Genomic DNA, 14,553 nt, shown 5'->3' on the forward strand with positions numbered 1-14,553 from the left:
ATAAAAAATGTGTAAATCGTTTATATTWTATTTTTTCTAACACTGTGACTGTACATCTCTAAGCACACATTAATAATATAATCATTTGTGTACTTAACAGTAATAGTAAGTGCTTGGGAAAGAACTAGCAAATTAAGATTAAACTAAAATTAAGGTTGCATATTACAAAATATCTCCTCCAGGTTAATTCCCTTGAGACAAGCTTAATAAAAAAATGAGCAGTCTTGGCAAAAACGAAACAAAAACCGAACTTTTTCACATGACAAAAATGAAACTAGTAACTAAACAACTCATCCTGAGCACCTCTCGTTCAAGAGCGTCAATTCCTATCTCTACCTAACCTAAACTGTAATGATGTAAAAACCTCGACAATTCTTACATCATCATAACATCTTATTAAAAATTAAGATACTACAAAAATTCTGAAAACAGAATCATAATATTTATTGTACAACTGAATAAAAAAAACTTGAAACCAGTTGCAAGAAGTCTTTAATACACACACTGACAATTTGGCAACACTGCGTGGCCAGAAATCGATCAACATCAAGATCACATAAATTGTAGATTCTTCTAATTTTGCAAGTACCATGCCAGTGTGTTTAACTGTATGTTAGACTCTGAGGAACCCCATTCACAGTCTTCGATTTGAGGATGTCGTTCTCGTACGTCATCACCGTCTCCCTCCCGTTCTCGTACACCCTGAAACACGCAAAATCACCAAAAATCACCCCCAAAAAATCTACTTACTTCTTCGTGGTGATCTTTTTCCCGTTGGCGAAGCGCGTCGACGTCGACGTCCTTTTGACGTTAGCTGTGCCCCCCGCCCCGTTCGTAAACGTACTATTTATGGTACTGAACGAAGTGAACCCCCCATGGCCCGTATTGAAAAAATCGTCCATGAAACTACCCCCCAGACTCACCCCAAACGGGCTGAATAAACTCGAACTGAGCGCGTTTTGCGGATGCGAATGCCTATTCCGTCGCCGATCTCTATGTCCGTGATCGTGAAAATCTGCGAAGCAAATTTAGCAAAAAACACAAAAATAACCAAAAGACGTACCTCCGAATAAGTCGGCGAGKGTCGAACCCCCGAAAAACTCCCTGAAAACGTCCTCCGGGTCTCTGAAAGTGAAGAAACCGAAACCACCAAAGTCRAATTCGTCWTCGTGGCGACTGCGACTACGACTGCCACCGTTGATSAGCCCCTCTTTGCCGTACTGGTCGTACATTCGACGCTTTTTGTCTAGAAAAAAATACCACAATGAATGGGGGCTAAAACAGAGAGAAAAAGCGAACAGACGAGTCCTCAGAATCGTTGTAGACCTGCACTAAGAGGGCAAAAAAAACTAGAGTTAAAAAATCGCAAGTATTAGTTGGAAAAATGCAAAACTAGTCATTTTAGTAGTACAGGCCGGGATTTTAAAGCCAATGTAAAAATTTATTACAAATGTCCAGAAAATTAAAGTGAGTTTTTAACTCCACTAAAAATTAATGACGTAATTAATTGGCCATAAATACTAAAAATTGCATAAAAAACACATAGAAAAAATGTGGCGCACATAATCTTTGCATTCGTTGGCTATATGAAACAATAAACTAAAAGAAATAATAAAAGTATAAGTAAAAGAAAAAGTATTTTGAAAAAGAAACCTAGTTGTCAACGTCAATATTTTTGATATTTTAAGGTTTTGAGCAAATGCGTTCATAGCATATAATTTTTTAAACCTGTGAAATATTTTATGAGTCAATAGCAACGCACAACTGAACATTATAGATAATAAAAAATAAATAGAAATAGTAACTCATTAGACATTATCGTTGTTATCAATTTTGAAATTGTAAAGTGTCGAAAATCCAACAAATGACTATCTTTCTATTGTCTACACTCAGAAGTTGAAGTTTTAAGATGAATAACAATTTCAAATTATTGCAGATACTGTTATTAAATTCAAAAAATGTTTAGTGCGACATATTTTTAAAATTATTTCATTCCAATTCACAAAGCTCAACTCGAAATATGATTTTTGGACATTTGTAATAAATTTTGAGCATTTTTGTTATTTTGGAGTGGAGAAAAGGGCCCGTTTAGCACACTTTTTTGTATCTACCGAAATAACGATGAAAGGGGGTATGAGTGTCAAAGTGACTCCTGTAGGACCTCGTTCTTGTACTTGTAGACCTATTCGAGCGGTTGTCGTAAATTTTTCGTTTCGAATCTAAATTACCCGAAAAAAACCAAAATCAAAAGTGGAACCTAGACACGTCCAACAGAGTGTGTATACAAATCCGAATGAACTTACCGTCGGAAAGTACTTCGTACGCTTCGGAGATCTCCTTGAACTTCTTTGTGGCCTCCTCGATGTTGTCTTGGTTCTTGTCGGGATGCCATTTTAGAGCCAATTTACGGTAACTGCAATTGAATGTTTAGGACGTTTTGGAACTCAGATAAGGATTAGGACTTACGCTTTCTTAATTTCTGCTGTCGTTGAGTTTTTTGACACCTCGAGGACTTTATAGTAGTCCACCATTTTGGTGCCACTGGCGTCCTTATGCCCCAGCTTTACGGAAGATTACTGAAACAGAACAAAACTTCTTATCTCTCATTTAAATCATCTGATATGATTAGATTACCGTCGAAACAATACACATCAGAAAAGCAGCAATGAGAAATTTTATGACAGTCGTATCGAAACGACTCGCAATTTTGAATTTTGTCACATAGCACTCTCGATCAAAATTACAAATTCAAATCGAAATGGGAGCGTTCCGAATCAATCACTGACCGCTTTTTCACCGTAATAATAGAGATTTCATAACGCGGTTCCACTAGAGTGAACACGTTTCACGATTATTATCGAAATTGTTTTGTTTATTTCGCACAGATGAAGGTTCTTGTTAAAAATCGTCTAATTACTTTTATATAACAGTACGCAACACGACCCTGAAGRTACTYTGACGCGAAAGAGAAAGAATTCGCTTGTTTGATTATTTAGAATATCATAATTACCAACCTAATGACTCACTGCTTTGCATGCACATTGCAGACTTTCGCTTTCAAAAGTAGCGCCCAAAGGGCGCCACCTACGGGTCAATGACTCGTAATTACAATGCCAGGTAGTTTACACAAACGATTCCGCGTTTTTGGTGGAAACAGACTCATTAAATTGGCAACAGTTAGTTGGAGCGTTTTTGGGTACACAACCGCAAACAAGCTTGCAAATTACTAACGTCACAATCTGACTACTTGTAAATTAAACCTCAAAAAATGATAAGTCACGACTGGAGAATAATGAAATTATTTTTAGAAATTGTTATAGTTGAGGCAATTTGAAGGCCAGTTGGTGTGACTGCATGATGCGTTTTTAATAAGTTGGTGCAAAAGTATCGTCTAGGAGACACATTATGTAATGTTTGTCATAATGTCATGTTTCATGACCTTCTTGGTTGTAAATGATAGCAAGTCGTGTCATGGTACCAAACTGGCGCCTAAAATCCCTAGAAACTTTGTATGGTAGTCACGTCTACCAACAAAATCTTTGTCGGCTCGCCCATTGTCCAGCAAAACAATGATCGTGGAAGCAAAGAAATTGCAAAATAACGCTATAAGAACATTCTTGCACCTATTGCATAAGTCTGTAGGTGTCTCGACGTCCTTCGTCACGTTTTAATAAAATTTTGTCCCATCATCAGTTCGAAATCGAGAGCTGGACTACCCACGACGTCCATTCGACCTTGACGGATGGACCAGTGACTTAACGAGGTTATCGATCGCCGATTCCATTGTCTAACATCTAATTAACACGGGAAAATTGCTAAACAGCGTTGATGAGTCTTTAAAAAGGACACGTCATTTACTGTTATCTCAATTCCTAGGTTTTGTTCTAGGTTTCGTCAAATTTCGCAACAGACTTATTCATTAGGATCCGTTATACTATGATTTCTGCATTATTCATAATACCCACGATTATCTATCGAATGGCGGCAGGTTTCCAAAAACTACACCTTCTTAACGTGACTCAACCGTGGGTTCGCGCAACCAAAATGTGATTTTTTCGAAAATTCCAGCCTTAACCTCGATCAGGTTTTCTTCACTCGTCAACCCGTGAGATCATGCAACGATTTTAGTTAATCTAAACAAAAACTTCAAGCTCTATAACTGGCTAAAAATATTTTATTCAGACAATTACAAGAGTCTGACCGCAATACTATCGCCGAAAATAGATACGAATTCCTCCAAGTRCAAGCGAATTTTTTCATTTTCAACACTAGACCTGTTAACGAACCGAATTAGAAGAATTGAGAGAAGCGGACCTTGAAATTCATTACATTAGATTAGATTCAACGACTTGATGTTTCGAATTTCTGGAATATCGAATGTTATAATATGGGTGTTCAAAGTTCAAACAATAAAATAAAATAAATTAAAAACTCTTCCGTTTTCATTTCTTCAGAACCAAACCATAATGATAGGTTTTTACACCATTTGCAGGAAAAACCATAGTAACACATAGTGAGTGCATAGACATAACAGTTGTTTCCATAGTTTCCATATTTGTGGATCACGTGACATAGGGATTTTCTTGACACAGGTTGCCCAAAACCAAAAATTYTTCTTGTGAAATGTCAATTTTGGAATCAGGGCTATAAATACATGGTTTTCGCTCATTATCAAGCATAAACRTATTRAAAATCATAAGTGACTGTTACCGGATGTTGCAATCTAATATATGCATGTCGTCGAAACAATACCTGCATAACATTTCCGGATAAGGTCTGACAACCTACAAACATTTGGTAACATAATCTGGTAAAAAATGCAACGGTTTGTTTGAAATTTTTATTACATTCGCTCTTTGTTGGCCAAGGGGCCCGAGACTTTCCAATTTGTTCAATCTAGTCTCTCTGAGTCCATTGTTGAGTGTCAACAGTCTGAATCACTTGATTACTAAACAGGACATGCCTAGTGATAAAACGACTTCAAAGCACTTCTGTTTTATGTTTTTTCTCTATGAAATGAATGAGAGCCAGGCACATTCTCACATTATGCAACTGTTTGTAAATAACTGCATTTTTTCACCCGATTCACCTTCCCTCTCCTCGAAAGTGAAACTAAAATAGTCGGAAAATTTTAATTGGACAACCGTTGCAAAACGATATTCAATCTCGATAATTCACACTTGGAGGAAGAAAGTGTATTTGTGGTAAAACGAGGAAAAAGTTAATTTGACGCTATTATCGGTGTATTAAATTTCTTTGTCCCAGAGAACAATAGAATGCATCCACCCAACAGTGGAAAACAGCAAAATCAGGTATTTCGTCAAGGCCAGGGCATGAACTCTACACTTGGCCCCCGGCGAGTTTCTCTTCGGATCATCGGTAGCTGCGTCTGCATTCAAGTAGAAAGATAGACGATAAACATGATTTGGTGACAAATATTGCGTGTTGGGACATGGGACATCAAGGAGTGGCAGGGTTTAACATCCTCGAAACGAGTTTTCTTGCAAAAAGTGTGAAAAATAAAAGACACGATGTGACTCGCATTTTATTCGTCAAGGAAATGAAACACAAACTTAAAATAAGTCAAAATTCTTGCCAACATTACAAGATGAAAAGTCAATGTTAGTTGTACCAGTTTGGGGGACCTAAATATACTTCAAACAAGATTTAAAAAATCGCCTTGACTCGGGTTTGTTTTCTAAACATTGGGCAATTTTCGATACTAATTAATTGCATCAAATGTTTGTAAGTGAAGACCCTGGCTTTCAACAGTGTTGCAAACCACATAAAATCAGATTCAAATCTATTATTCAAATTAGAAATGAAGTGTAGGCTCTTCCTCTAATTGCATGTTTCACAATGGAAAAAACCACCCACCAAGTCTCGTCTTCTTTAGGAAGTTGGCTTTAATATTAAATGTCACTTGTCAATTTTGACACTTCAGAGAATCTTTTGTTAATCATTAATTCAGGTGATGAACTCGTGGACGTYTCTGATTTCCTCGAGTCCAAAATAACTTTGTTCTTATGACATGATATGGCCACTTGCCATTAAACAAAAACGCATCGGGTGGCAGATGCAGACAGTCTGTGACGTCACAGGTTATATACCAGTGGAAAACACAAACAATGCAATTAATTTATTATTGTATTTTGATTCTCGTGCGTCCTTCTCTTTAATAAAAACAATCAATTGTGAAAAAAGAGAGACCTTGAAGTCAGATCAGGGTGGTCTTGCCTGGCATAAGGCGAATTTTCCGTTCGTTTTCCGAACGGCCTTGACCGTAACGCCCGTAGAAGACTTCGAGAAGTGTCCGAAAAATCAATGCTTGCGTCGAAAAAACGTCTTTTGGGTAAATATAGCCGCGAAAACATAAATGAGTTATGATTCTAAAATAAATACGAGCGTAAATACACCAACCTGGCCGTTTTTTCGCCCCCCTGGAACGAGATTTCGAAAGAACGGTTACGTCAAGGTTGCCAACAATTTAAATAAAAAAACTATCGATTTGTGACAAATGATTTTTCTACCGGGTGTAACACGTACCTTTGCCGGACGGGAAAAAACGTTTTTCCTAACGTTAGATAAATCACAGATCACTTTAGAAGATCATCCATCACTGTAACACACACTTTTMAGCACAAGTTGATTAATATCACATGCACATTTATCAGTTGTCTACGACCAAACAATCGCACACACACGAGCCGACTTCGATGCTTGTGGACAAAAGCCGATATTTGACGCAGTGAGAGAGAGGAGGAAGGCAAAAAGGAGGGAGAGATAACAAGCGAACGGTAGCGCATGCGCCTTGATGGCACATACGAGACCAGCTGTTCGATATTTTGCTATCGGATCGAGTGGTTTGGGACTTTTTTGACAATTTACCGAGAGATACTTGGCTCCSATTCGAGAATTCCAGATTTTGATGGAAAACAATTGATTTATTTTAGGGTGACCCCGACAAGGTCATGGGTGATTCCTCTAAAAATTCCACTTACTAAAATTAATAATCAATAAATTTACAATAATATACAAGGTGGCCATGTCATTGAAAATTTTGCATTTACTCTGCGGTCCCCGCGCCGATTTATTGCCAACCTAAATTCAAATAACAAAAAACATATTGGGGGTATTACAGCTGTCACAACCAATGTCACAAATAATTTTTTTCTCTCAGTAACACATATTTCTTTGTGTCGAGAATTTCTTTGTTCATTCGCATTACTTAACATCCATACATACTCTACATACCATTTGGTTCATGATGCGATTGTTATTACTTTGAAAAACGACCCATAATTGAGATACTTTCTCACTTATTAAGTTAAATAAGCAGAAATACCAACATCCACAAGTGTCTTTTTTGTAGCAGTGATTATGTCACAACTTCGAAAATTTGGCAAAAGCAACAAATAACTCGATTTTAATGACATTCACTGTGGGCGATTTACTAGCATACATTTCACTTTTTACCCCAAATATTGTTATACAGTGCRATCAAAAAGTCTTTCTATCAAGTAGGCGTCCTAGTTAAGGACGTACGTTGCATGGCAGTTCGTATGTTATCTAGATGTCAAAAAATTATTTTATAAAAATTAAACATTGAGCTAATTAAATTGAATTATTCTATGAAACGTCTCAAAACAAACAAAAATAAGATTTTTCATAAAAATCGTTCACCACGGTTTCCTGTCATAATTTAGATAAAAATTATTTTGACATTTCTCATTTGTCATTGTGACATTTTATCTTCCACAGACATATGTTTTAAATTTCTACGCTTGCTTGATAGACAGACTTTTTGCTCGCACTGTAGTAAACGTCGTGCCATTTCAACCGCCATTCTGACACTTTTCAAAACGAGTTTTCGGTATGAAATAGTAGAGTATTTTGACCACAAATTTATTAGAAGGGTTCATTTGTTCCACAGAGTTTTCTTTCACACAGATATCAAATATTTGTGACCTATTTCAACTTAAATACAATTGCAACGTTGCAGAGTGTGACAATTGAAATGGCACGAGGTGTAGTACAGTTACGGAATTAAAATTTCGGGCAGTATTTTTCTGTCACTTCATAAAARTTCACTGTAAACTACCTTTTACTGTCATCATGACATTCATGACTGACATTAGACAGTGTCAGTGACGGTAAGTAAGTCAAARTGACATAAACATGACAAGAGTAAAAAATGAGGTTTGYAAAGGTTGTTTTAGAGTTTACATTGTGAAAATGACAATACTGCCCGAAATTTTAATTCCGCAACTGTATGTAAAGTCGCGGTCAATTCATAGTGGCCACTTCCCTGTGTAAATTTATAAAAATTCTGTTGTGTAAATCCGACTTTAAACATCCAATTGTTTTTTAGGGACATATCTATCAAAAATGACAATTTTGAAAAAGTCGGGTTAGTATACTTCACATATAAAATCTATTGCTCCTGTCACAATTGTTGACACAATTTAGTTACTTCAGCTACCAACATAGACACAACTCACACACTAGAGGTGACGGGCTATGGGCTGCCAACTTTGCAATGAATTAAATGGCCACTATGAAAGAGTGGAGCTTCTTGGCTGAAAATTTGTCAGTTTAGTTGTAATACAGATTCTTCTTTTACACAGAAATCAAATGTTTCTGATTTATTTCATCTCAATAAGCCGAGTCACTGTGGCAAAATTGAAGCTTTATCTACTTCCAACAGTATTGTTACCAACGAAACATAAAATACACTACGCCATTAGAGAAGATGTTAATGCATCGAAAGGAGTGCTCTAATAGCGTTGTTACCGACGCAAAATAGAAAAAGTTTATTTTTACATCGTTGCATTTATCTAAATTTGTTTTTACATGTGTGTTATCTAAGTGTTTTACTGACTAACGGACCATAAATACAGCTAAACTGACTTATCATTACTATTTTTGGCCCTTCAAATTGTGGATTTATCGAACAAATTTTGATATTCAAAGAATAAACAATGATTTATTAATTGATAAATTGATAATAATTAATTGAAAATTGATGATAATCTCACAAACAAGATCAGTGCGCAAAACAATTTATTGCTCAAATTTATGCAGTGTACAATAACTAAATCATTAATTGTTACACTTCAGTTCAAAGATAATTTATATCGTTTCTGATATGTTATATCAATACCTCAATATTAATTATGTACTTATAGAAGCAATGCATGTTTTATGACTGCAATAAAAAATAAATGTTATAYCAATTTAATGCAGGATACATTTGAATTTTTGCGTTGACCGACAAACGGTCTTGAAAAAAACTGAAGATCAGATAACAGAAATATCTTTGTGACTGACCAATAAAACCGTCCATAACCGCCGAATCGTTTCTCAAAACCAGAAAAACACACAAATTATGCATGACTGAACATAAAGAAGCAGTTGTAACCACCGCTCGCGGAAGCTATACGATATTGCGCACCGAAAAGCGTCGGCGTAGACAAAGCAAAAACATTATTACAATATTTCGTCATCGTCACCACATAACAAAAGTACAGTTAATTTCCCAACGGCACACGTGTGCACAAAAACGTTCAACTTAACCGATTCATTAAATCGTATAGGTGTGTTATTACTCGCTTCGCTATTAAAACCGCCTTTTTAAGGAAATAATTAAGGTTCAGACACTCTTCCTAGTTCCTGAGGCACGCTTCAGTGGCAACGTTTTGTATTTCTTCAGGTATCGTCTAATGCGATTTCCTTTTTTACCTCTCCTCAGTCACGAACCGATAATTAAAGCGATTGGAATTAATTCATAAATCACAAGTGACTGATGAGTGAAAGCCAGCGAAGAGCTAAGTTTTTATAATTATAAAAGTGCCATCGTGACAGGTGCACTCTCAGACGCAAAACGCCGACACAATACAAAACAAAAAAATAAATTCGTCACCTCGGGCTATTTTCGCGCGACCGGGGGTAATGATTCAAATATTGTCCAAATTTTTGGCCCCCAAAGTCAATGACGAGCTAAGTTTGGATCAAGCGGGCGAAAATCTCCCCTACTGTGGCGCAGCCTCCCCTGCCGCGGCCATTGACAAGCTCGGCGTTGCTATGGTTTTTTATTGATAACCATAGCAACGACGGATATTTAGGCGTGTTTTTGGAAAAATAGCACCAAATCAGTTACAGCAACTTTCTAAGATGTTGTTTGACACGAGATGGTAATAATAATTAATGTTTATTGCGACACCCAGCATTTCTCTATTTTATATTCGTCCTAAAATTCACCGTTTGTCGTTAATTTGCTGCTGGGTTAGTGACCCTTTTTGTCTCGTCTTTTCTCTAATTCATTACGAGTTTCGCATTTGTGGGTTTTTGACAAGTTAAGGTTAATTCCCCGTTGACTAAGCACCTGCAAATAGTTCAATAAAGCCGTAATTATGACTAATTTAGTCGATTGTTGGAAACTGAGTATAGGTTTTATGATGTAAAACGTGTTGACCTTAGCCAACTTGAGGTAATGATTGTCGTTTCCGGAATCTCTCTATAAGTCCGATTTGCGTCAAAATATGCAAAAATTTGGCAAGGAATAGTCAGATGGACTTTTTCCTCTTGAATTCGTGTAGAATGACTTTTGGCTTCAGGCCATGATAAAAATAGTACGTCTTGCCGAATATAGCATCAGGCCGGCCTTTCGAAGTCTAAACTTAACCAAGTTGCGTAATGAAGTGTTCTTCACCTCGGAATTGTCACACAGGAAAAGACTATTCCGACCAATTGAACGAATTGAAGACACAGGGACCAAACCAAGTGCAATATCCTTTGCTGTTTTAGGAGGAAAGTAACTGTAGTCTTACTTATGTCCCACTTGGCACAATTACAGACGTACCTAAGCTCGACAAGATAACTAGCATACTTACCGTATTTGTTATTATTTAATTTATGCCCAAGGTTGTTTGATGATACCTTATCGTGCCCTAGTTTAACTTCCAAACAACAATCAAACCTCTCATCGGGTCATTGCTGCAAATCGATACATCTGCAGCAATTCCACAATAATCAGATCAACTTTTCGCACGTTTGCCTTTTTAACGGTAAGTACCATTGTCAATTAAGGCAAATAAACAATGCTCCTAATCGGGTCCGGTCGATGTAGGCCACACAGTTCAGTGCATACTGCCCGATAATAAACTAGAAAAGCAAAAAACGAAAAGTTTGCTTTCCAAACAATCATGTTAAACATTCGTGCGGGAAAAGTCAAACTGTCACACGACAGTGCACTAAATCCATTATTTTACACATTTATAGCGACGTCAAGTGCCAAGCTGTAATTTTAACACTTTATTTCGAGCACATATCACTTTTTTGGCGCCCATGAGTGGCAATTTTGGCGCCCACCTTACTTTTATGACAATACAGATTTAATCTCGCAACGAAAGTTCATTTAAACTAATTTAAATACAAATTGGGCTTTCTAAGACGCCCCTTATTGTCTCGACTGGAGATAGGTAATCATAATTGCACTTTCGTTGCGAATTTTTGTGGGTCAGAGATGAATTAACTCCAATTTGAATCTAATCGTGGTAGGCTGTGAAAACAGTTGTGTCAAAGAAATGCTTTGCCTCCCCCTGCAGCGGCCATTACTGCGCGCCCAAATTGTATTTCCTCTCCAATCTCCACTATTGTGGCTACTGCGACGATTTTGTACAACTCATTTATTTGCCTTCCTTCACATTTTGTCTAAATCACAGCAAACTCTGAAAATAAGCTTAAATAACTTGACAAATCCTCGTAGTATTGCCACTCTTTCCACTTTTGCCACTGCCACTACTGTCGCCATTTTTGCATAATACCCCCTCCCTTGACTTTCGAACATTGTAATATTTTGACACTTCATTCCTTTTTGTGGGTCAGTGGCGAATTGGCGTAAAAATCGATTTTATCGTCGATTATACGCAATTAAAGGCGGAAAAACGTCATAAAATGCCGCTGATTAAACGAGTTAAAGTCAAAGTCACGAAGTACTCGTTGGTATTGACCTTAGCAAGTACCGGCGTAGCTTCCAGGCACGACTTGCGAAAATCGAGTCATTTAATTGGCTAAAATTGAGATTCTTAGCATTTGAAAAACCGCCGACTTGTGGAAAATGTCTATAAGTGTGAATTATGCATTAGCACGTGTTGAACAGTTTAATTGAGCTTCTCTCGAATGCAATTTCATCGTTCTATTGGTTAGAAACTAGTGCAGAAAAAACCAAATGACAAGTAACGGGTCGGTATTATCTTATCGCTTGTGTAAATCTTAGTTAATTAACTTTTTCTCCGATTGGAAAAGAAAATAATGCACGGGACGTTGTTTCCATGAAAAAAAACTATTGGATGTTAACGAGATAATTGCAGATAAGGAAATGCTGTTAAATGTGATAATGGCAATAATCTAGTTAACTTAGATGCGTAATTGACAAGTTTTTAATGGCCGCCGGAGGGGAGACAATTTCCCGCCCAAAAAAGTGTCATCATTTTTCTTTTTAAGTGATTCAGCAGCATAGACATAGTAATTGTTCGCATCATTCATTGAAGAATTTATCAAATAAATAAATAAACTTGGTTCTTTATAATCTTAGCCTGACTCATTTCCATGTATACAAATTTCATAAAATCGTCCTGAAATCTAGAAAGCCATGAGTGATGGCCGCCGGAGGGGAAGCAAATTTCTCGAGAATTTTGATTAAAGCATTGTTTTTGTAAAATAATTGAGAAGCGTGTAATGGCCGCCGGAGGGGAAGTGAATCGTACTTAAATTACATACCATCTCAGACAATCAATTTTTACCCAAATCTGGATCATGTTAAGAGGTCACTGGATGTTTAAACTTTTAATTAATGGAATGGAATTTAATAAATAGCTTCAGGACAATAAATGGTCAAAATATCAATTTAATTATCGTTATTACAGTACGCTTTCTCAATTAAAAACCGGACTTTCACCGAAATTCACACGATTGCCAATCAGACTTTTATTAATAATGACAGGTGACTATTTTGAGGCGGAGTTTATCTGTAAACAAATTGTTATGGGAATAGTGGTGCTAATAATGGTTATTTTCCCATACGAGTAGCGCTGCTACTTGTAAATAATAGCACTGCACTTTTAACTCCTCAAGATATCCATGCACTTGCACTTTAATTCTGTACGCAACGGTCAACTTGCTTTTTAAGTTTCGCACTTTTATTATACAAAAAAGGAACACCAATCGCTGATTTTTATTACAGGTGATTGCTGGTACGTTTAAACAATTATGAACGGACTATTAACCAGCTTAATTTCACTATATTTGCAATTTTGAGGCTAGGCCCTCGTTCTTTAATGACCGTTGCTTACATCGGCCGTATTTTTTTTGTGCGAAACGTGATCTTTTCCAACTGGTGAAACCACCGAGACAGGTGACAGGTGTACCACACGTACAAAAATGGCCTAGAGATTCAGGTCGAACGTTAACGTTACAGTTGAGTTAGGTCGTGGCTTTTAATAATAAGATTTTTCTATCAAAAACGACTCGTTATTGCTCTATGGGTCAGCGACGAGCCACTATGTATTAAACATGAGGTTAGAAAACGGTTTTAAGGTTGTTGACGCCACAGATTGAAATAATACGATTTTGATAATAACGAGCGCTGAGTCAGAAAACACCGGAAAACAGTTAAAAATCACATTTTTGAAAATATGAGGTTGAATTTTAAATCGAATTTTTTTCTTCTGCTGTTATTACCAAGAAAGGACAAATAAACTGGTTTACATGTAATAATCAGTGGCCCACTTATTGGAAGCAAGCATACAAAGTATCTACCCATACAGAAAAGAAGAGCGTATTGAAGTGACAGCCGCAAACAAACCTGTCTTCGTAACTAATTCCAACAGCTGCAGGGAGTCGTGTGTTTATTAAAACGTTCATAAAACATGGATAGGAAGCAGGTCTGAAGCGTAATCGGCACGTTAATTAATCTAAGTTTGCTCGGCTTCATTAAGAAACAGAAGGCGGCTCGATTTATCAACATAATATAGATTTATTTCTCCTATTTCAGAGTATACATTAAAGCAGGCTGGGAAAACAATGTTTTACCTCCCCTATAGCGGCCATATTGCGTGCGCAACCCTGCGTTATTGGCTGTTGTTTTGAGCCTACCTCTTGTTTTTGAATAAAATCGAAAATTTAGTCACATGTTAATTAACTTTACCTTGTTTAGACTTGTTAGAAAACAGAAGACGGCTCAATTTATCAATTTAATCAAGATTTATGTTGCCCATTTCGCATTAATTGACAGTATCCAGATTTATAGCAAGCTGTGAAAAGTGTTAAAATAGTTTGCCTCCCCTACAGCGTCCATGTTAAGGCGTGGCATAACCCCGCAACTCAGTGCTTCCCCTACATTCGCCATTTTTGTATTGTTTTTCCAGACAACTATGTCTTATTGCATTGTCAGTCGCATCATGATTTTGATTTTATGCATGAATTCACCGAAGTGTCATGAATCGGCGTGACGTCCGTTCGTATATCGTGTCTTGAACATTTTATTATCCATCC

General features: G+C 36.9%; 1 protein-coding gene across 3 annotated transcripts; it reads right to left on the reverse strand.

Moving 5' to 3' along the window:
* Positions 1–14: 14 nt before the first annotated feature.
* LOC123015494 (dnaJ homolog subfamily B member 6-B) lies at positions 15–6,748 on the reverse strand. Of its 3 annotated transcripts, none has more exons than XM_044415243.1 (7): positions 6,547–6,748; positions 2,467–2,576; positions 2,304–2,413; positions 2,112–2,219; positions 1,064–1,246; positions 751–1,015; positions 15–702 (listed from the first exon to the last, which is right to left on the reverse strand). In XM_044415243.1, the coding sequence occupies exons 2-7, from the start codon at positions 2,529–2,531 to the stop codon at positions 603–605; spliced, it is 831 nt and encodes a 276-aa protein (XP_044271178.1). In that variant the 5' UTR covers positions 2,532–2,576; positions 6,547–6,748; the 3' UTR covers positions 15–602. The 3 variants fall into 3 exon arrangements, with proteins under 3 accessions (XP_044271178.1, XP_044271179.1, XP_044271181.1); XM_044415244.1 differs by lacking the exon at positions 6,547–6,748 and adding an exon at positions 2,635–3,503; XM_044415246.1 differs by lacking the exon at positions 2,112–2,219 and having other exon boundaries at positions 6,547–6,746.
* Positions 6,749–14,553: the final 7,805 nt, after the last annotated feature.

Source organism: Tribolium madens, unplaced genomic scaffold (genome assembly GCF_015345945.1).
Source record: "Tribolium madens isolate multiple individuals breed KSU strain unplaced genomic scaffold, Tmad_KSU_1.1 Scaffold_19;HRSCAF=116;Tcas5.2_LG9, whole genome shotgun sequence".
NCBI lineage: Eukaryota > Metazoa > Arthropoda > Insecta > Coleoptera > Tenebrionidae > Tribolium > Tribolium madens.